The sequence below is a fragment of the Xenopus tropicalis genome, chromosome 2 (genome assembly GCF_000004195.4).
Source record: "Xenopus tropicalis strain Nigerian chromosome 2, UCB_Xtro_10.0, whole genome shotgun sequence".
NCBI classification, from domain to species: domain Eukaryota; kingdom Metazoa; phylum Chordata; class Amphibia; order Anura; family Pipidae; genus Xenopus; species Xenopus tropicalis.
Window position 1 is genome coordinate 38,816,488 of NC_030678.2, and position 16,615 is coordinate 38,833,102.

Genomic DNA, 16,615 nt, shown 5'->3' on the forward strand with positions numbered 1-16,615 from the left:
ATAATTTTTGCCTTCATCTTATGAATACATGATATAGGAATAATTGTACTTTCCATGTTTGCTGGCAGCTGTTGCTACTCTCCGCATGGTGCCTATGCTCAGAGCAAGCTTGCCCTTGTGATGTTCACCTATTATTTACAACGCCAGCTGTCTGAAGATGGGTGCTATGTAACCGCCAATGTTGTGGATCCTGGAGTTGTGAACACTGATCTGTACCGGAATGTGTGTTGGCCAGGAAGGTTGGTGAAGTGGATGGCAGCAAGGCTGTTTTTTAAGGTATATTCTTTTTCCACAGTTAAATCAGATATTCTTACAATTCAGTCTGTGTGTACTTATTCATTTAAGTGATATCTACATCAAAGGTGAGACAGTCTCCTCTGGTACATGGCGGGTATTAGGCAGATAGTATGTGCGAATAACAGGAGACAGTTACTAAAGGTGTGAATTTTCGGCTTATCATCTCAGGTGAGCAGGTGTATTTTCACACAAAAGAACACTTTTTTCAAGAGAAATGTGGTGAATTTTCTCTTGGCGTATATTTTACCCATACATTTGTAGGGAAAATTCTCTATAGCCTGAACCTGGAGAAATTTCTCTTGGGGAAAACTCATTCATAGTAAATTGGAGAATGTTCACTGGGGAAATTTCACCTGGAGGAGAGATGAGAATTTACTTGTTGTATTCATCTTTTAAGGAGTTAGCGATGTTGAGTGAAATCTTTATTACTTGTGGGTGGGGTCGGACAGCTTTCTCTTCTGGTCAGCTCCATCCTTCTTGCCTACCCCTCTGTTGGTGCCACCTCTTTGTTTCAGTTTAGCAGGTTGGGTTGTTGGTATAGCTGCCGATGGTTGGGTAGGAGATTCAAACTGCTAAGAATAGAATATTGCAAGTCACAGCTATGGGTAAAGGTGGCCATACATGGGCATATTTATGCTGACGATTCAAGTCCTTTAGACTGATTCGGCTTGTATATGCCTGTGTATGGTAACCACCGACCGGCCCCCCTGATCGATGTCTGGCCAAAAATCAGGCAGGTGTCAAGCGGGCAGGTTTGATTTTCCCATCATCCTTGGTCCTATGGCCCTATACCTGGCACTTTAATTCGATGTTTGACCCTAGAATCATCCCAATTTCCCGATATTGGCAGAAGATCCGCTCATTTGGCAACCTTGGCAAACATAAGGATCTTAAGGTTTATGGTCACCTCAAGGAGGGCCCTGTAAATCAGACTTATGCAGAGCTCTACTATATATATGTGTGTTTTATGTAAGATAAGGAATGCGTATGTCTTTACTTTGTGACCCAGCAGCAAAATACCAGCTAATGCATTATAAGCAACTATGGCCTGAAAAACGTTTTTGGACTACTTAAAAACAGAGCACGTACTGCACCTGGATATGCCCCTGTGCCATTACTATAAAGACTAGATTATGATAAGAGAGGTAGTGTAGATGGTGTCAGTAGCCTATGGGAGAAAGCACAAGTACAGTAAATACACATTTTGTCGTTGCAATTGATGTTTTTGCAACTGCAATGTTCTGTCTATTTATATCATTTTTTCTTTTTAAACGGATTCAATTGTGTGTTGTAATAATAAGGAATATATTACACAGATGTCACATATTTTGACAGTGATTAATAATTTACATAATCCGCAGAAAGATTCTTACACAGAGCTTGAGCATTGACTGAGTATGTGCATTACTTTCCTCTGGCACCTCGAGGATTAGACTTTGTGAATCTGGTTTATTTTCTGAGTGACACTTTTATCTGCTGGAGATTAAAATATTGAGTTGCTAAGAGAAGCAAATCTCATATATTCCTTAGGAATCGTAACCATGTATGTTTTTTTAGTTGGAGTCCATTTACCAGCCATGGGATGTTCCACTGTGCAATGAGAGCACCATCTGATTTGTACTTTGAACCCACTGACTTGCCATATTTGCCATATTCTGAGGGAGAGAGAGAGAGAGAGAGAGAGAGAGAGAGAGAGAGGGTGTTTTGGGGTTTACGGATGATGTGATATGTTTGTGCTGAAGTCAAATATAAAATATATTGCTGAATTTTTGCTGTGTTTGCAATGTGATATGTTTTTGGTGTTTTCACCAGTGCAGCAGTAATTCCCGGCATCACGGTCACAAACAAGGGGGAAGGGAAAGGTTTGTATATTAGTAATCTAATTAATGGTATTATTACGTGATTATTTTTTTCCTATATATCTTTAAATGGGAATAGCTGACACAAAATTAATATTTGGTATGTTGTAGACAGAAAAAACTCTAAGCAGCTTACTTTTTTTTATTTGTTTTGGCTTTTAAATGATCTTTTAATCTTATTCTGCTTCTCCCACACCTGAAATTTAAATTACTTAGCAAACAGATAGTGAGCTTGGAGTACACTCACCCTCTTAAAATCGCCAACCTTTGTATAATAGTAGTTATGACCTAGTTTTCAGGCAGGAAGTGGTTCATGAGCAACATGTTTCTCACCAACCCCTTGGATGTTGCTCCCAGCAGCCTCAAAGCAGGTGCTTATTTTTTTAATTCCTAGCTTGGAGGTAAGTATTGATTGCATAAAACCCAGTGTAAAGCCAAACAGAGCCTTTTATGAGCTGCCAGTCCACGTAGGGGCTACCAAATAGCCAATTAGCTCTTATTGGCACCCCCAGGAACTTTTTCCATGCTTTTGTTGCTCCCAAACTCTTTTTCCATTTAAATGTGGAAAAAAAAAAGTATAAAAGGTTGGGGATCCTTGCTCTAAGTTTAGATTTTATACTACTGTGCATAGCCCAAAGCAACTGCAGAAATTGGCACCCCTGTAGTCATTAAGCCTATCCTTTTACCTATAATTGTCCCTACCCTTCGACCACATACTATAGATGCCAATATTTATATCTGCTGAGCAAAGATTAAAAAATGAAAAGCAATCAATTTGCTCACAAGACTAGATCACTGGTTTTCTGATTTCAATTTACCCCACCCCCCTCTAAGGTCAAGGGTTCTTTAATTGAAGGGATTCTGTCATGATTTTTACGTTGCACTTTTTATTACTAAATGACACTGACAGCAAATAATTCACTCTACCATTTAAAACGTTATTCTTGAACCAATTAATGTATTTTTTTCAGTTGTAATATTGGTGTGTAGGCAGCCACCTTAAGTCATTGTGCACTATAGAACTGCTTTTGGGTAAGCTACTGTTTCTATTGCTATTATTACTGTAAGTGGAGGATTCATAGCCAGACTTAAGTGTTTTACTACTCTCTTATCTACCACTAGGTTGGGCATGGGAGCATTTCTAGTAATGCTGGTATCTTGTTAACTTCCCACTGTTCTGCTGATCGGCTGCTGGGGGGGGGGGGGGGTGGAAGAGGGTTGATATCACTCCAATTTGCAGCACAGCAGTAACGAGAGACTAAAGTTCATCAGAGCACAAGTCACATGGCTGACAGCACCTGGGAAACTAAGAATATAGCTAGCCCCACATCAAATTTCACAGTTAAGTAAAAGATAAATCTGCTTTAGGTTTTTGGAAAAAAAGATTTAAAATACAGGATTCTGCTAGAGGAGTGTCTTTAACTCATGCATTTTGTAAAAACTAAGTTTTCCCCTGACAGAATCCCTTTAATAATATCAAGGTTGTCTACAAGGGCAAATACTTATTCCCCCTAAATCTCTGCTTGCCTGTGCTTATGCGACACAATTTTTCATGTGAAGGATGGTTGCTCTGTAGCTAATTCAGATATTGAATCTGCAACTGAAAACACAGCAATGGCCATTTACCAGCATATAGAATTGTCTCCTTTCTGCTAGTGCAATTATTGGCATCATAGGAAGGCATCACCCTTGTTCGTTACATTAATGAAATATAATTCAGGTTCAAGGATCTCTACTCAGATGATCATAAGCACCACTGACAGTTTCCCGAAATGCAAAAATACTGTTAAGTTGGTTAAAACATTCAGCTTCACATTTATAAAACATTGCATTTTTTTCTCCTCAAAAAGCAGGAATTTAGCTGATTTCTAACCTTACTGAATTATTTTGCTCATAAAAACTATTTATAGTACCACTAATTGGGTGTTATTGACATGGATTTGCTCCACATGGCATAGGTAACATATTCAGCCTGGACCATCTCATCACCAGACGTGCATTGCTATTGCAAAGTATCCCCACTGAGCAGCCCCCTGCCAAGCATCTGCCAAGATTCAGAAAAACAGGGTTAGTGGCTGCGACAGCTTCAGTGCCTCTGTAGCACAGCGTTTAGACCTGTTATAGGCTGCAAGGCTTGTACTACCTTGTATGTATGAACGTAATATACTATAGATATGGTTTTTCAAATCTGTGCAATATCATTAAGAAGTCTTTTCAATTATGGAAATGTGTCAATGTGATTTGACTACTGAAATGACTACTTGATTTATTGATGAATGTTGATTTGATTTATTGCATATAGACTAGTGAAGTAAGGGGGGTAGTAGATAATAACCTAGGTCACTTTTAATAAATTCTTGAATAAATTGACCCTAGGTTACTTTTAATAAAGTGTTTGTCCTGGTTATTGTTTTGCTTAGAGATGGTCCTTAGGTAATATTGTAACAGTACTGTAATGAGCATTTTTACTATCCCAGGAATGGGTAAGGCCATGAATATAGTAATGCAGCTAGACTCCTCTCATATCTGAAGGTCATAGAGATTTACCATTGCTACTATCCCACCAGGGGACTAATAGGTAGCGCTCTGTACCAGAAATCCACTGCTGTGCAAATACACTCTTCTGTACTATGGCTTAGTTATTTGCTTTATGTCTTGCCATGCAGATTGATTTATTCCATCTTTCACTGTGTTATTTGTTCTACTTCTAATCTCTACTCCTGTGTAATATATAATAGCTTGTATGAAAATAGATTAATAGAAACATCTTCACAAGCCAGCAGTTACTGTACTGTATGTGCCTATAGCCTGAAACTGTAATTGTATTTCTTCTTTTAGATTTGAACTTACTATAGTGTCACTAAATTAATAGCATTTTCTTGAGTGGGCAACAGGTCAGGGTAGAGACCATAAATCACAGAGACCTGGATTATCATCGCACTTGAACTTTTAATGTGAACCTGGCATGCTCCAATAGATTGACTCATTTTACAAGGGAAGGAACAGAAAGCATAGTAAATATGGTATTTATCACTGGAACAGGGCCAGAACTAGGGGTAAGTGACAGGGGCACCTGCATATGGTGCAACTACTTTGGGAAAGGGGGTGCTGGTTATTGCTGGTTAATTGTCCACATCTAATTAACAACAAATTAACAGTGCCACTTGTCTTTATTCTATTACTATTACAGGCATGGGATCCCTTATCCGGAAAACTGTTATCCAGAAAGTTCCGAATTACGGAAAGGCCATCTCCCATAGACTCCATTATAAGCAAATCATTTTAATTTTTTAATATGATTTCCTTTTTGTCTGTAATAATAAAACAGTTCCTTGTACTTGATCCCAATTAAGATATAATTAATCCCTATTGGAGGCAAAACAAGCCTATTGGGTTTATTGAATATTTCAATGATTTTTAGCAGACTTAAGTTATGGAGATCCAAATTACAGAAAGATCCCTTATCTGGAAAACCCCAGGTCCCGAGCATTCTGGATAACAAGTCCCATATCTGTACTACATCTATGCCCTTAAAAAAATGTTCCCTTGGTTTCCCATATGTGTTGCACCCTGTGGGTTCACCTATACTTGAAACCCCCCTCTGTTAGCAGGCTCGGACAGCAGAGGCGTATGCAAAATGAAGGAGAAATGAAAATGGAAAGCAGTCATTGTGGGCAGCCAGCTGGGTAAAACCATCTCCAGCCAGCGCAGCAGCACACTATGGGGCCTACTTGTAAAGCTGTTTTAAAAATGGAATAATAATACACCAAGCATTGCCTCTTAAAATATGTCATATTTATAAAGGTATGCATTCATGTGAGGCATATTAAAGCACAGTGTAATATTCCAGCACAAAAAGCAGCAGGCACTTGAAAAATTACCTAGAAAAATCTAGCTTTTGCCATTATTGTTTTTCTTGCTGAATTTTCTTTCCCCATTGACTTGAATGGTTTAGACTAGGTCTGAAGAGGTGTTATATATCATAGCTAGTTCTTGTAATGGTTGGTTTCAGGGATCACGATGCAAATGCAAAATCACATGTGAAGATAAATCCTGTTCTAGATACAAGCCATTTATTTTACACTACTTTCAAAATATTTTGGCACCAATAATTTTGGTGCCTCTAGCACTACATCTATAAAGAGTGGGTTATAGTGTAGTGGTACATTAGAACTCATTCCTGATTAACAAAGTATGCACATACTATAGTTCTGTTTTTTCTATTCATGTATAGCGTTGCCACCTGGCCGATATTCAACCAGCCTAGCCCGTAAATCACCAGCTAGGGCCAGCACCTGTATTACAAATTTACCGGCAATGTACTTGTAATACCCTATAAATCCCCACTTGTCCTCACCTTCTCCCCTGGTTTATACCTTTCCTAAAATACTGTTCTATCTAAAATACTGGTTTGCCTGTGGTAATAGTAGGTACTTACTTGCTTTAAATATAGTATAGTACCTGAAAAAAACCAAACCTTTTTTACTACAAATATTCCCTGCCACTTGTAGGTTTGTAGCTAGATAGAGCCATTTAGTATAAAACATAGTTCAATTAAAAAGAATCTCACATTCTTGCCATCAGCCTTCTGGAAAGTTAGTACAGGTATAGGACCCGTTATCCAGAATGCTTGGGACCTGGGGTTTTCCAGATAAGGGGTCTTTCCGTAGTTTGGATCTCCATACCTTAAGTCTACTAAAGAATCAATAAAACATTAATTAAACCCAATAGGACTGTTTTGCATTCAATAAGGATTATTTATATCTTAGTTGGGATCAATTACAAGGTGCTGTTTTATTATTACAGAGAAAAGGGAAATCAGTTTTAAAATTCTGAAGCATTTAATTAAAATGGAGTCTATGGGAGACAGGCATTCCGTAATTCGGAGCCTTCTGGATAACGGGTTTCCGGATAAGGGATCCCATACCTGTACAGGTGTGGCATCCCTTATCCAGAAAACCATTATCCAGAAACCTCCAAATTACGCAAAGCCTGTCCCCCATAGACTCCATTTTAATCAAATAATTCAGAATTTTAAAACAGATTTCTTTTTTTTCTGTAGTAATAAACCAGTACCATGTAATTGATCCCAACTAAGATATAAATAATCCTTATTGGGTGCAAAACAATCCTACTGGGTTTAATTAATGGTTTATTGATTTTTTAGTAGACTTAAGGCATGGAGATCCAAATTACGGAAAGACCCCTTATCAGTTACACATTAATGGTTTGTAATAGCCAGAAATGAGACACTACTCACCCCCATAATATTACGTAACACACTGACACCATGTAAATCTAGCACATAAATAAAATAAATACAGTTCTGTTACAGTATCAGTACATATTACTTTGTACATTAGTTTGTCACATATAAAAGAAGAAATGGGAAGAAAGCATATCAACTACATAATATAATTTTGGTTGAAAAAAGCCAACAGTTATCCACTCCAAATGATCCCCAATACCCACACAATTCCAGACAGAACTCTTATCTCCAGTCACCAAGCTAACTGTAGGTCTTGCGATCAAGCCCTGGGCATTATTATTGTCCAATAAATAATTCCAAGCCACTATTAAAGGCATTAATAGAATCACCTGGAAAGGTATTCCCATGATACACTCTACTAAAAAGACTGGTCTAATTAGAAAAAACTAAATTTTGTAAGCAACTGTGTTTGAAACAGTGAAACAGTGCAAAATGTGCAGGCTGCAAAGTAATACAAAATGAACACTGCTGGGCAAATGAAAAGTATGGCACTTATGTGAAGAAAACACAATGATCTGGAGATTAGCTATAATTGATATCTAGAAATATTACATTGCCAATTAACTGGTTTCCCTTATCCACCTACAAACTGAAACTCTCCAGAATGGGTGTCCATTCTGGCACAGCAACTTTGCCCTATCTTACCATGTGCATTATTGTGGTCCCTCATGGTTAGCATCCAGACATTATTGATTCTATGTTTACCTGTTCTCTGTGTATGAGACAAATATAACTACAGGCTATATTTCTAAATTTCTTTTACCCCAATTACAGGAAACCCCCTCTTTTCTTCAGGTCTGAACTCTTAGGCCTTCTGCTGGTGGTTGGGCAAAGTGTTCAATTCATTTAACAGTTGTTTCATTCCCATCAGTCTTTGCCTCAGTGAAGTTTATAAATTAAGATCCCTGCCAGACACACATGTACATGTTAGCGTCAGTTTTAGTAGAAACCTGTATGGTTCAAGCTTTATTTTTCTTACCTTGAAGAGCACCCCGGATAACTTTTCCTATTCTTTATTTGTTGAATATGCAAGTAGTTTTTTTCTCACTTTTTTTTCTCGTCCTCATAAGGCATCTTTAAATTCAACTATTTATTGCAATACGGCTTCAGAGATGCCAACCCAACACATTTTTATTTTTGGTTCATCTTGGCATTGTCTGTCATGACCTTGACCATTCCCAGGAATCCTTTTCAGCTCTGCCCAGTGCTTCTAGTTTTCTGGGTAAATGTGTTTTCAATTAGGTTAGCTGCTATTTAAGTTCACAATTACAATGAGCAGGAGACCAAACATTTATTGTGGGCAACTGGGAGAGGGGGCAAAAATGTGCCACAGTACATAAAATGCTCATAAGTTAATGAATGCATATATTAACTTGCCTTTATATTCACACGAATGAAGATTTTGGCAAAGGAGTGAGCAATTTTAAGTGCTAAGCAAAAAGAGAGGTGACAAAACTGAACCAAACATTTGCAGTTTTATCATGACTAATTCATATAGCCTATTTAAATAAAACATGAAAAAAATCATGTTAACGCAGCTATCACCCCCTGAAATTTTGAGAATATTATTTATTTATGCTGCTGAAATCACTGAGCTGCTTTTTTTCATTTGAAATCACTTTTATAAGTCAACATGCTATTCTGCGGCTAGGAGGCACTTTCAGAGCATAGAATGTCAGTGGAATATTCCTACTAGATGCTTGCTTGTGACAGGAAAGCCATCTCCTTCATTTCAATAAAATAATTATAAATTATTCCTTTTTTTCCGGAATAATAAAAAAGTACCTTGTACTTAATCCCAACTACGATATAATTAATTCTTATTGGCAAAAAAATCCTATTGAGTTTTGTCTCAGTGACCTTTATCTGGGAATCACTTATACAAAAGTCAGTCCTTATGCTTGTGACATGCACAGTTGATAAAAACACAGAGATCAGCTTATTGGGGGCTGAGCATATCTATGCTGTCGCAGTGTTTCACCTGCCACATAACGGTAACTTAAAGGCAAATGTATCAAAATTTTAACACGAATGATAACTTATTTGTTAGAAAATCTGAATTAAAAAAGTGAACAAATAAAATCATTAAAAAAAAATCCAATACTTTGAATTCATAGTTTGTGTATCATTTTTAATGGGTCAAATGCCAAAGTTTTACATTATAGCTTTTCTGCATTTTTCGCTTAATAAATACAAAAAAAAATTGGATTCTTCCATCTATCAAGCTTCCATGTTCCCATATAGAAATAGGGAATGATCATGAAATTGGCTAAATAGTTAGAAGTAAGAGGGCCCACTGACACCTGGGCCCACTGGGAGTTTTCCTGGTATCCTGGTGGACCAGTCCGACACTGGTCCAGATAATATTGCATACTGTATCAGAATACTCTTTTTCTTCATGTAAATGGCTCGTACAACGTTTTTATATTTAGTTGGTAAGTTCTAAAATTTGATTCTATTTTTGCAGATATGTTTCTGCATCTTATGCCATTGGTTATGGTTGCAGATATTTTGGTACAGAGAGTACCGTAACCATTTTATTTATCTTACTGAATAACAAATTCTACACATTAACTGTTTTTGTTTTTTCTGTCCATTTTTATATGATTTAAAAAAAAAAATTCTAAACATTTTGCAAACAATAATATTTCACAACTGATAGTAAGTAATAGTGCAAACTTCCAGCTTAGGAGCAAAAAAGTGTAAGGAAATGTCTCCAAAGCAATTACAGTATCACTTGTGCATTATGGTTTGTGACAATTCAACTGCTTTATTATGACACTGTCATCTGTCTCCGAGGGATCATTTTAGTTCCGATGAAATTGGCAGTAATGGCTTCTTTGCTCTAATGGATCATATCTGTGCACATACTATTTGTGTAACAAAACACAGTTTTATTGCGTGTACGGCTATTATAATGCATAATAATAATGAGTGTTCATTTATAGAAACTTGACAAAAATACACTTCATTCTACTTTTATGTATATGATAATCTATATAACAAACTTTTCCCGCTATCCAGAAACCCATTATCCAGAAAGCTCCAAATTATGGGAAGTCAGTCTCCCATGGACTCAATTTTAATCAAAGGAATCATATTTTTTAAAATGGTTTCCTTTTTTTTAGAATAATAAAATAGTACCTTGAACTTGATTCCAGCTAACATAATGAATCTTTATTGAAAACAGAACAATCCTATTGGGTTTATTTAAAGGAATACTGTCATGGGAAAACGTGTTTTTCTCAAAACACATCAGTTAATAGAGCTTCTCCAGCAGAATCCTGTATTGAAATCCATTTTTAAAAAGCGCAAACAGATTTTTTTTAATGTTGACATTTCACATGGGGCTAGCTATATTCTTTATTTCCCAGGGTGCCATAGCCATGTGACCTGTGCTCTGATCAACTTTAGTCACACTTTACGGCTGAGCTGCAAGTTGGATTGATATCACCCCCCTCCAGCAGCCGATCAGCAGAACAATGGGAAGGGAGCAAGATAGCAGCTCCCAGTAGGTATCAGAATAGCACTCAATAGTAAGAAATCCAAGTCTGGCTTGGGACTCCTCCAGTTACATGGGAGTAGGAGAAACAATAGGTTACCTGAAAGCAGTTCTAATGTGTAGCACTGGCTTCTTCTGATGGCGCCTACACACCAATATTACAATTAAAAAACTACATTGTTGGTTCAAGAATAAAATTAGAGTGAATTATTTGCTATGTAAACGGTGTAGTTTAGAAATAAAACGTACAACATAAAAATCATTACAGTATCCCTTTTAATTATTTTTTAGTAGAGGTATGGAGATCCAAGTTATGGAAAACCCCAGGTCCCAAGCATTCTGAGTAACAGGTCCCATACCTGTATCTGGTTGTGTATTTAATAAGTGCCAAATTAAATCAAATTAAATCAGCCATTAATTATTACTGTATAGATATAAAGCACACATACATATACACACACACACTTGTATGTATATATATATATATATCTCATTATTTTAACTTATATAGAACTGCTTATGATATTGTTTTCCTGAATACACTGAAATAGCAGAATTTTCTTCTCCTGTTGCTTTCAGGATCTCTATCCTATAATAACCTGTGAAAAATAGTGCATTTTGTTTTGTTGAACAAAAAAAACCCTTCTCTGTTTATAACAATAGAAATATCACAGATGAGCTCTGCTTTCATGCTAATATGAAAAATTAATTTATATTGGAGGACTCACCAGGAATATCGCTTATATTTCCAGTAGCAAAACCCCCAAAACAGAATATGAATTGTGCATCTGATCAGTCAAAATCCAACATAAAAGCTATTTATGTTTTGTGGCAATGATGCACATGCTTAAACATTTATAGCCAACCCCTTCTAGCAAGGCAACTGCCAATTTATCCTCAGGAATGGAAAAGCATTCCTTGCTTATGCAAACTCCTTTAGGCTGTTATTATCACTGTTCTTGCTAATGCTAAATGGTAATCTGGTATTCCTTGCCTTCTTACCCCTGTTTGGTTAGTTGTATCTTCTATGGTTATCAGTCATTGTTACCAGTTAAGTCCAATCAGTCAATAATGACTTGGGGGTTTATCATGGAAAAAATCAATTGCAATCAAATCAGAAAGAATTGATATTATTCTGATCAGCCAGGAAGGCTTTATTTTGATTTATATCACTAGTGATTGAATCAACAGAAAAGAAAGACTTGAAAAGGTTTATTGTTTTCTCAGACCAGTTTTTCTGTTTTTAGGTCTAACTTAAGGCTCGGACAATAATAAATAAAATTTCTGTTCAAATCGAACTATTACATTGATCAACACCTGCAGGATTCCGATTTCAACTTTAGTGCACTTCTTACATTTAGAATGTATTGTTCTCAGGGTATTCTATTACCCAAGCACAAGTCCGTTGCAAAATGTGACAAAAATAATACATGGGATTTAATGTATATATCTGTTTGCTAATCACTGCCCACATTGGTGCACCCCTGTGTGATTTCGGTGACTGTGGGCAGACATAATAACTTTATGGGGGGCATCTATCTTCAGAATTTTGTTTTGTTATTTTGTCAAGCTCCTAGATATTTACTGCCTGTAAAGTGCCATCTATCTCCCTTGAGATGTGCTGGCAGCGTGGTGCTGTCATTGTGCTGGAAGTGACATGTTCCATTTGATTCACCACATGGGATGTGAATCTGCTTTAAAATCATCTGCTGCTTGTAAGGTGGTGAAAGTAAACCCCTAACAGGTGGCAGTATATACAGTTTCCCTTAGGAGGTTACAGCAGTAGCCTTTGTAATGGGGCCCCATGTGTATTAGATTTACATCTGTCTTATAGAAGGTTACAGGGAGAGGGGGACGTGCCTGTAAATTTAATATTATGTTAAATACTACTATATATGTATGTGTGTTATATATATATATACAATAGATCTGCTTAAAACATTGAGATGCCCATTTATGATCATTCTAATGGATGGGATTTACAATGGCCAAATATTATTTACAGAGAAGTGAAATGTAAATAATTTGTTTGTTTTCACAAATCTTTTTTTACTAATTACATAAAAACTTGAAAAGTTTGTGATTTATTAAGTGAAAAAAACACAAAAAAAGGACAAAATGTTGCCAAGGTCATGTAGAAGTGAATGGGAGCGGTCCTAGGCAAAATGGAACAATCTTTATTTTATTTGCGGTTTTAGAGGCTTGTGGGGATTTTCTTTGTTTGTAAGCGCATGAAAATTCTTAAGAAAATGAAACATTTTTCAATTTGTTTGTGCTTTCTCAATTCGGGATCTTTTAATAATAATGACTAGATATTTGTGGTTTTAGTTTATTTGTGGTTTTAGTTTATTTGTGGTTTCAAAAAAAAATAAAATAAAAACCAGTAAAATCAGAATATTGATAAATAGACCTCTCCCAGCTGCAGAGCTACTATATCAGCCAGGGGTGCGCTACCTTCACATCAGGGTCAAATGTGTTATTTTGATTTATCTATTGTATTAGACTTTACCAAACAGAATTTTCATTATGATTTCTATTCAATATTATTTTGTTTGCCCCAAATTGTTCATATTTTTACAAAGCATAATTGATTGTAATTGACTGAAATCTTTTTCCTATAGTGTTTGCAAGAACTTTTTAAAAGTTAAATTTATTCTCCTTCTCTGACCTGGGGATTAAAAACAATATTACTCTTTTTTTATATAGATTGTTAGTTTTTCATTTATGAAAAAAAGGTTTTGGGGGCTGAGAGGTAGAGATTTTTTTAATTTTAGAGGGAAATCAGACATACAGTAAAAGCAGGAACATACACAAGATACGCAGTATATTTTGTTTTTCCGGTGTGGGAATGCATTACATGGTCACCTAACGTGATTTATAACCCACATGAGCTATCCACTTAGCACTGATACAGTCATAAGGAAAGCAGTATTACTGAGAATCCCTTTGGCATAATGTTTGCAAGGTTGAGCAGTTCGGAGTAGAAAGACTTATTTATCCATTTACCCAATGTTTTTTTTTGTTTGTTTGTTTGGTTTTTTTTGCATAAAATGCATTGAAGTCAGTGGGTATTTTTTGCTGCATTCTTATTTCACACAAAATATGCTTAAGTAAATGTATTTTTTATGGATTTTTTTATGCAAAATGCATTGCATTTCAATTCAACACATTTTGCAATGGCTTTTGGAAGAAAATTTGCCAATGGCAGAACACATAATTTTACAGTGAATCCACGTCTAAAGAAACATTTTGCTCATCACTACAAACCAAGCAACAGCTGGGGGAGGCTGGAAAGAAGGGCGTCTGGATGGTTGCAGGGTCTGCCATGTGATTACCTCCCCCACTCCTTGCCTCCAACACAAGCAGGCAGGGGCCCAATCACGCAGTGGAGGTGTATTTTCCAGAATTATATGTTTTCCAGGGTAAATTTATTTTGTGGCCTTACAATATAAAGTATTCTGATTTCTAGAGCAGTGTTTTAAAAATTCAGTAGGGTGCTGATTTAGGTGTTTCATCTGTACAACTCAGAAATCCTTATAAAATTATACATATTTGGCACTGGCACACTCAGGAAATAAAGGAATTTCCAAATCAGCTGTAGATTTATTAATACAATAAAATATATTTATGATATGTTTCTCTAAATTTTCTAAATAGTTTTTATTTTTTGTTGATGGTCACTCATCAACAAAGACTGTATATCATTGTATCCAATTGTGATCCCTTGAACCCCACAGACACACTAACAAATTACTGAGTTATTAATGTTAATTTGTCACAGTTCTGTTATTTTATGGGTAGAGTAAAATTAATACATTGTTCACCCTCTGTTGGAGCTATGCTGACATTATTACATTAAACAATTTAAATAATCACGGCCTTACAAGATCAGTCTGTAACGTAACCAGAACAGTCCAAGATAATTTGAGTGATAACAGAATTAATTCCCTTTTTCATTAGCAGATTGAATAAAAAGAGTCTCGTAAAATGAGGACAAAAACAAGTATTTTTCTAAGAGCAGGGCTGCATTGGTAAATTATAATCAATAAGCAACTCCAAGGCTTTTAAGCTGAACACATCAATAAGGCAGCAGCTACAGTATGAGCCCTATAATTTCTGGTCAGATTTGTATTTTTGCCAGATATAAAAGGAAGCTCCTCCATGATGCACAATTAACTCTTCCTCTGGTCTGTAACCATTGTCTCTCATAGATTCTTTTTGGGCGTAACGCATTGCAGGTATTTTGAACTGGTGCACATGAAGTTGTAGTGACTGTCCATAGTCAATCCCTACCTTTCCTCTGCCACTTGGTAATATAATTAGATTTATATAATCCTTTATTATTAGTATGGGACCTGTTTTCCAGAATGCTCGAGACCTGGGGTTTTCCGGATAACGGATCTTTCTGTAATTCGGATCTCCTACCTTAAGTCTGCTAATAAAATTATTTAAACAGTAATTAAACCCAATAGGATTGTTTTGGCTCCAGTAAGGATTCATTATATCTTAGTCGGGATCCAGTACAACCTACTGTTTTATTATTAGAGACAAAAAGGAAATCATTATTAAAAATCTGAATTATTTGATTAAAATGGAGTCTATGGGAGGTGGCCTTTCTGTAATTCGGAACTTTCTGGATAATGGGTTTCCGGATAAGGGTTCCAATACATATATATATATAATCTGTAAATATTAGCCTTTTACATATTTTACCTTGGGCCACCATTTTGTGATATTCTGTGTGTTTTTCAAAGATCACCTGACAGGAAATAATTCAGTCTTTAACAGGAAGAAGTGTGGAAGTAAAAGACTGAGCTCTGTTTATTCATTGGCCGATGTAACCTAGCATGTATGTGTATATCAGACGATCCATGTGCCAGTCCTTAATACTTAAAATGGCAGTTTTTCTATTTGAGATTATTCAATGGCACAAGATTGTAGAAAACTATATTTTTATGAAAATGCTGTATTTAGATATAGCATTGTAATATATATTTTTATACAGTCCTGCAGTGTTCAGGGGTGTAGTTTCCCTTTAAGGCAGATGGACTACTGACTGACATGTTTAGACAATGAAATGCGGCTTCTGAGAGAAATAAAAATGTGTAACAATCACACAAAATATAACAAGAAAATAGGGTTATACCCATAGTTTGTATGAAATGCCACGGGATTACATTTTTCCTTTCTCTAAAAGCAAGCCTGAAGCTACAGTGAATAATCAGGATACTTATTTGAATTCATGCCTTTAGCTCCCCACGTTACAGACAGAATTGTGTGTTTTGTGAATAACTGAGGCTACTTTGCCGTTTTTTTTTTTTTCCGAACTTCTTCTCTCCCTTTGGCTGTCATGCTCCTCATTCGGCTGCTTTTCTTTATGATATAGTATGTATACACTTGGTTATTTTCGCTCAGCGTGGATTGCATTGTTTTTAATGTTTTTCACTGGAACAAAGGAAATGAAAACCACTTTGTATTCACAGTGAGAGAGGCTGCCAGCACAGAGCAAGTAGCATTAGCTCAGCAGGCAAGCAACAGAACTGACTACTATGATATTGAGCGATATTAAAACAGAGGCCTATATAAATAGAATGAATTGAGTCAAAGCAAATACTGTCTGGCTTCTGTATGCAACATAAACTACCTCTTCTGCAGCCTCACGCTGAGAGCTCTATCTAGTTATTTGTT

The 16,615-nt window shown here is 36.2% G+C and overlaps 1 protein-coding gene across 5 annotated transcripts in view; it reads left to right on the plus strand.

Annotated features, from left to right (window-relative positions):
• dhrsx (dehydrogenase/reductase (SDR family) X-linked) overlaps nucleotides 1-16,615 on the plus strand; it is a 152,466-nt gene that overhangs the window by 122,746 nt on the left and 13,105 nt on the right. For all 5 annotated transcript variants that reach the window (XM_031896696.1, XM_002933618.5, XM_004911740.4 and 2 more), the window contains one exon: nucleotides 69-276. In XM_031896696.1, the coding sequence (XP_031752556.1) occupies nucleotides 69-276 (208 nt within the window). The remainder of the gene's footprint in view (nucleotides 1-68; nucleotides 277-16,615) is intronic.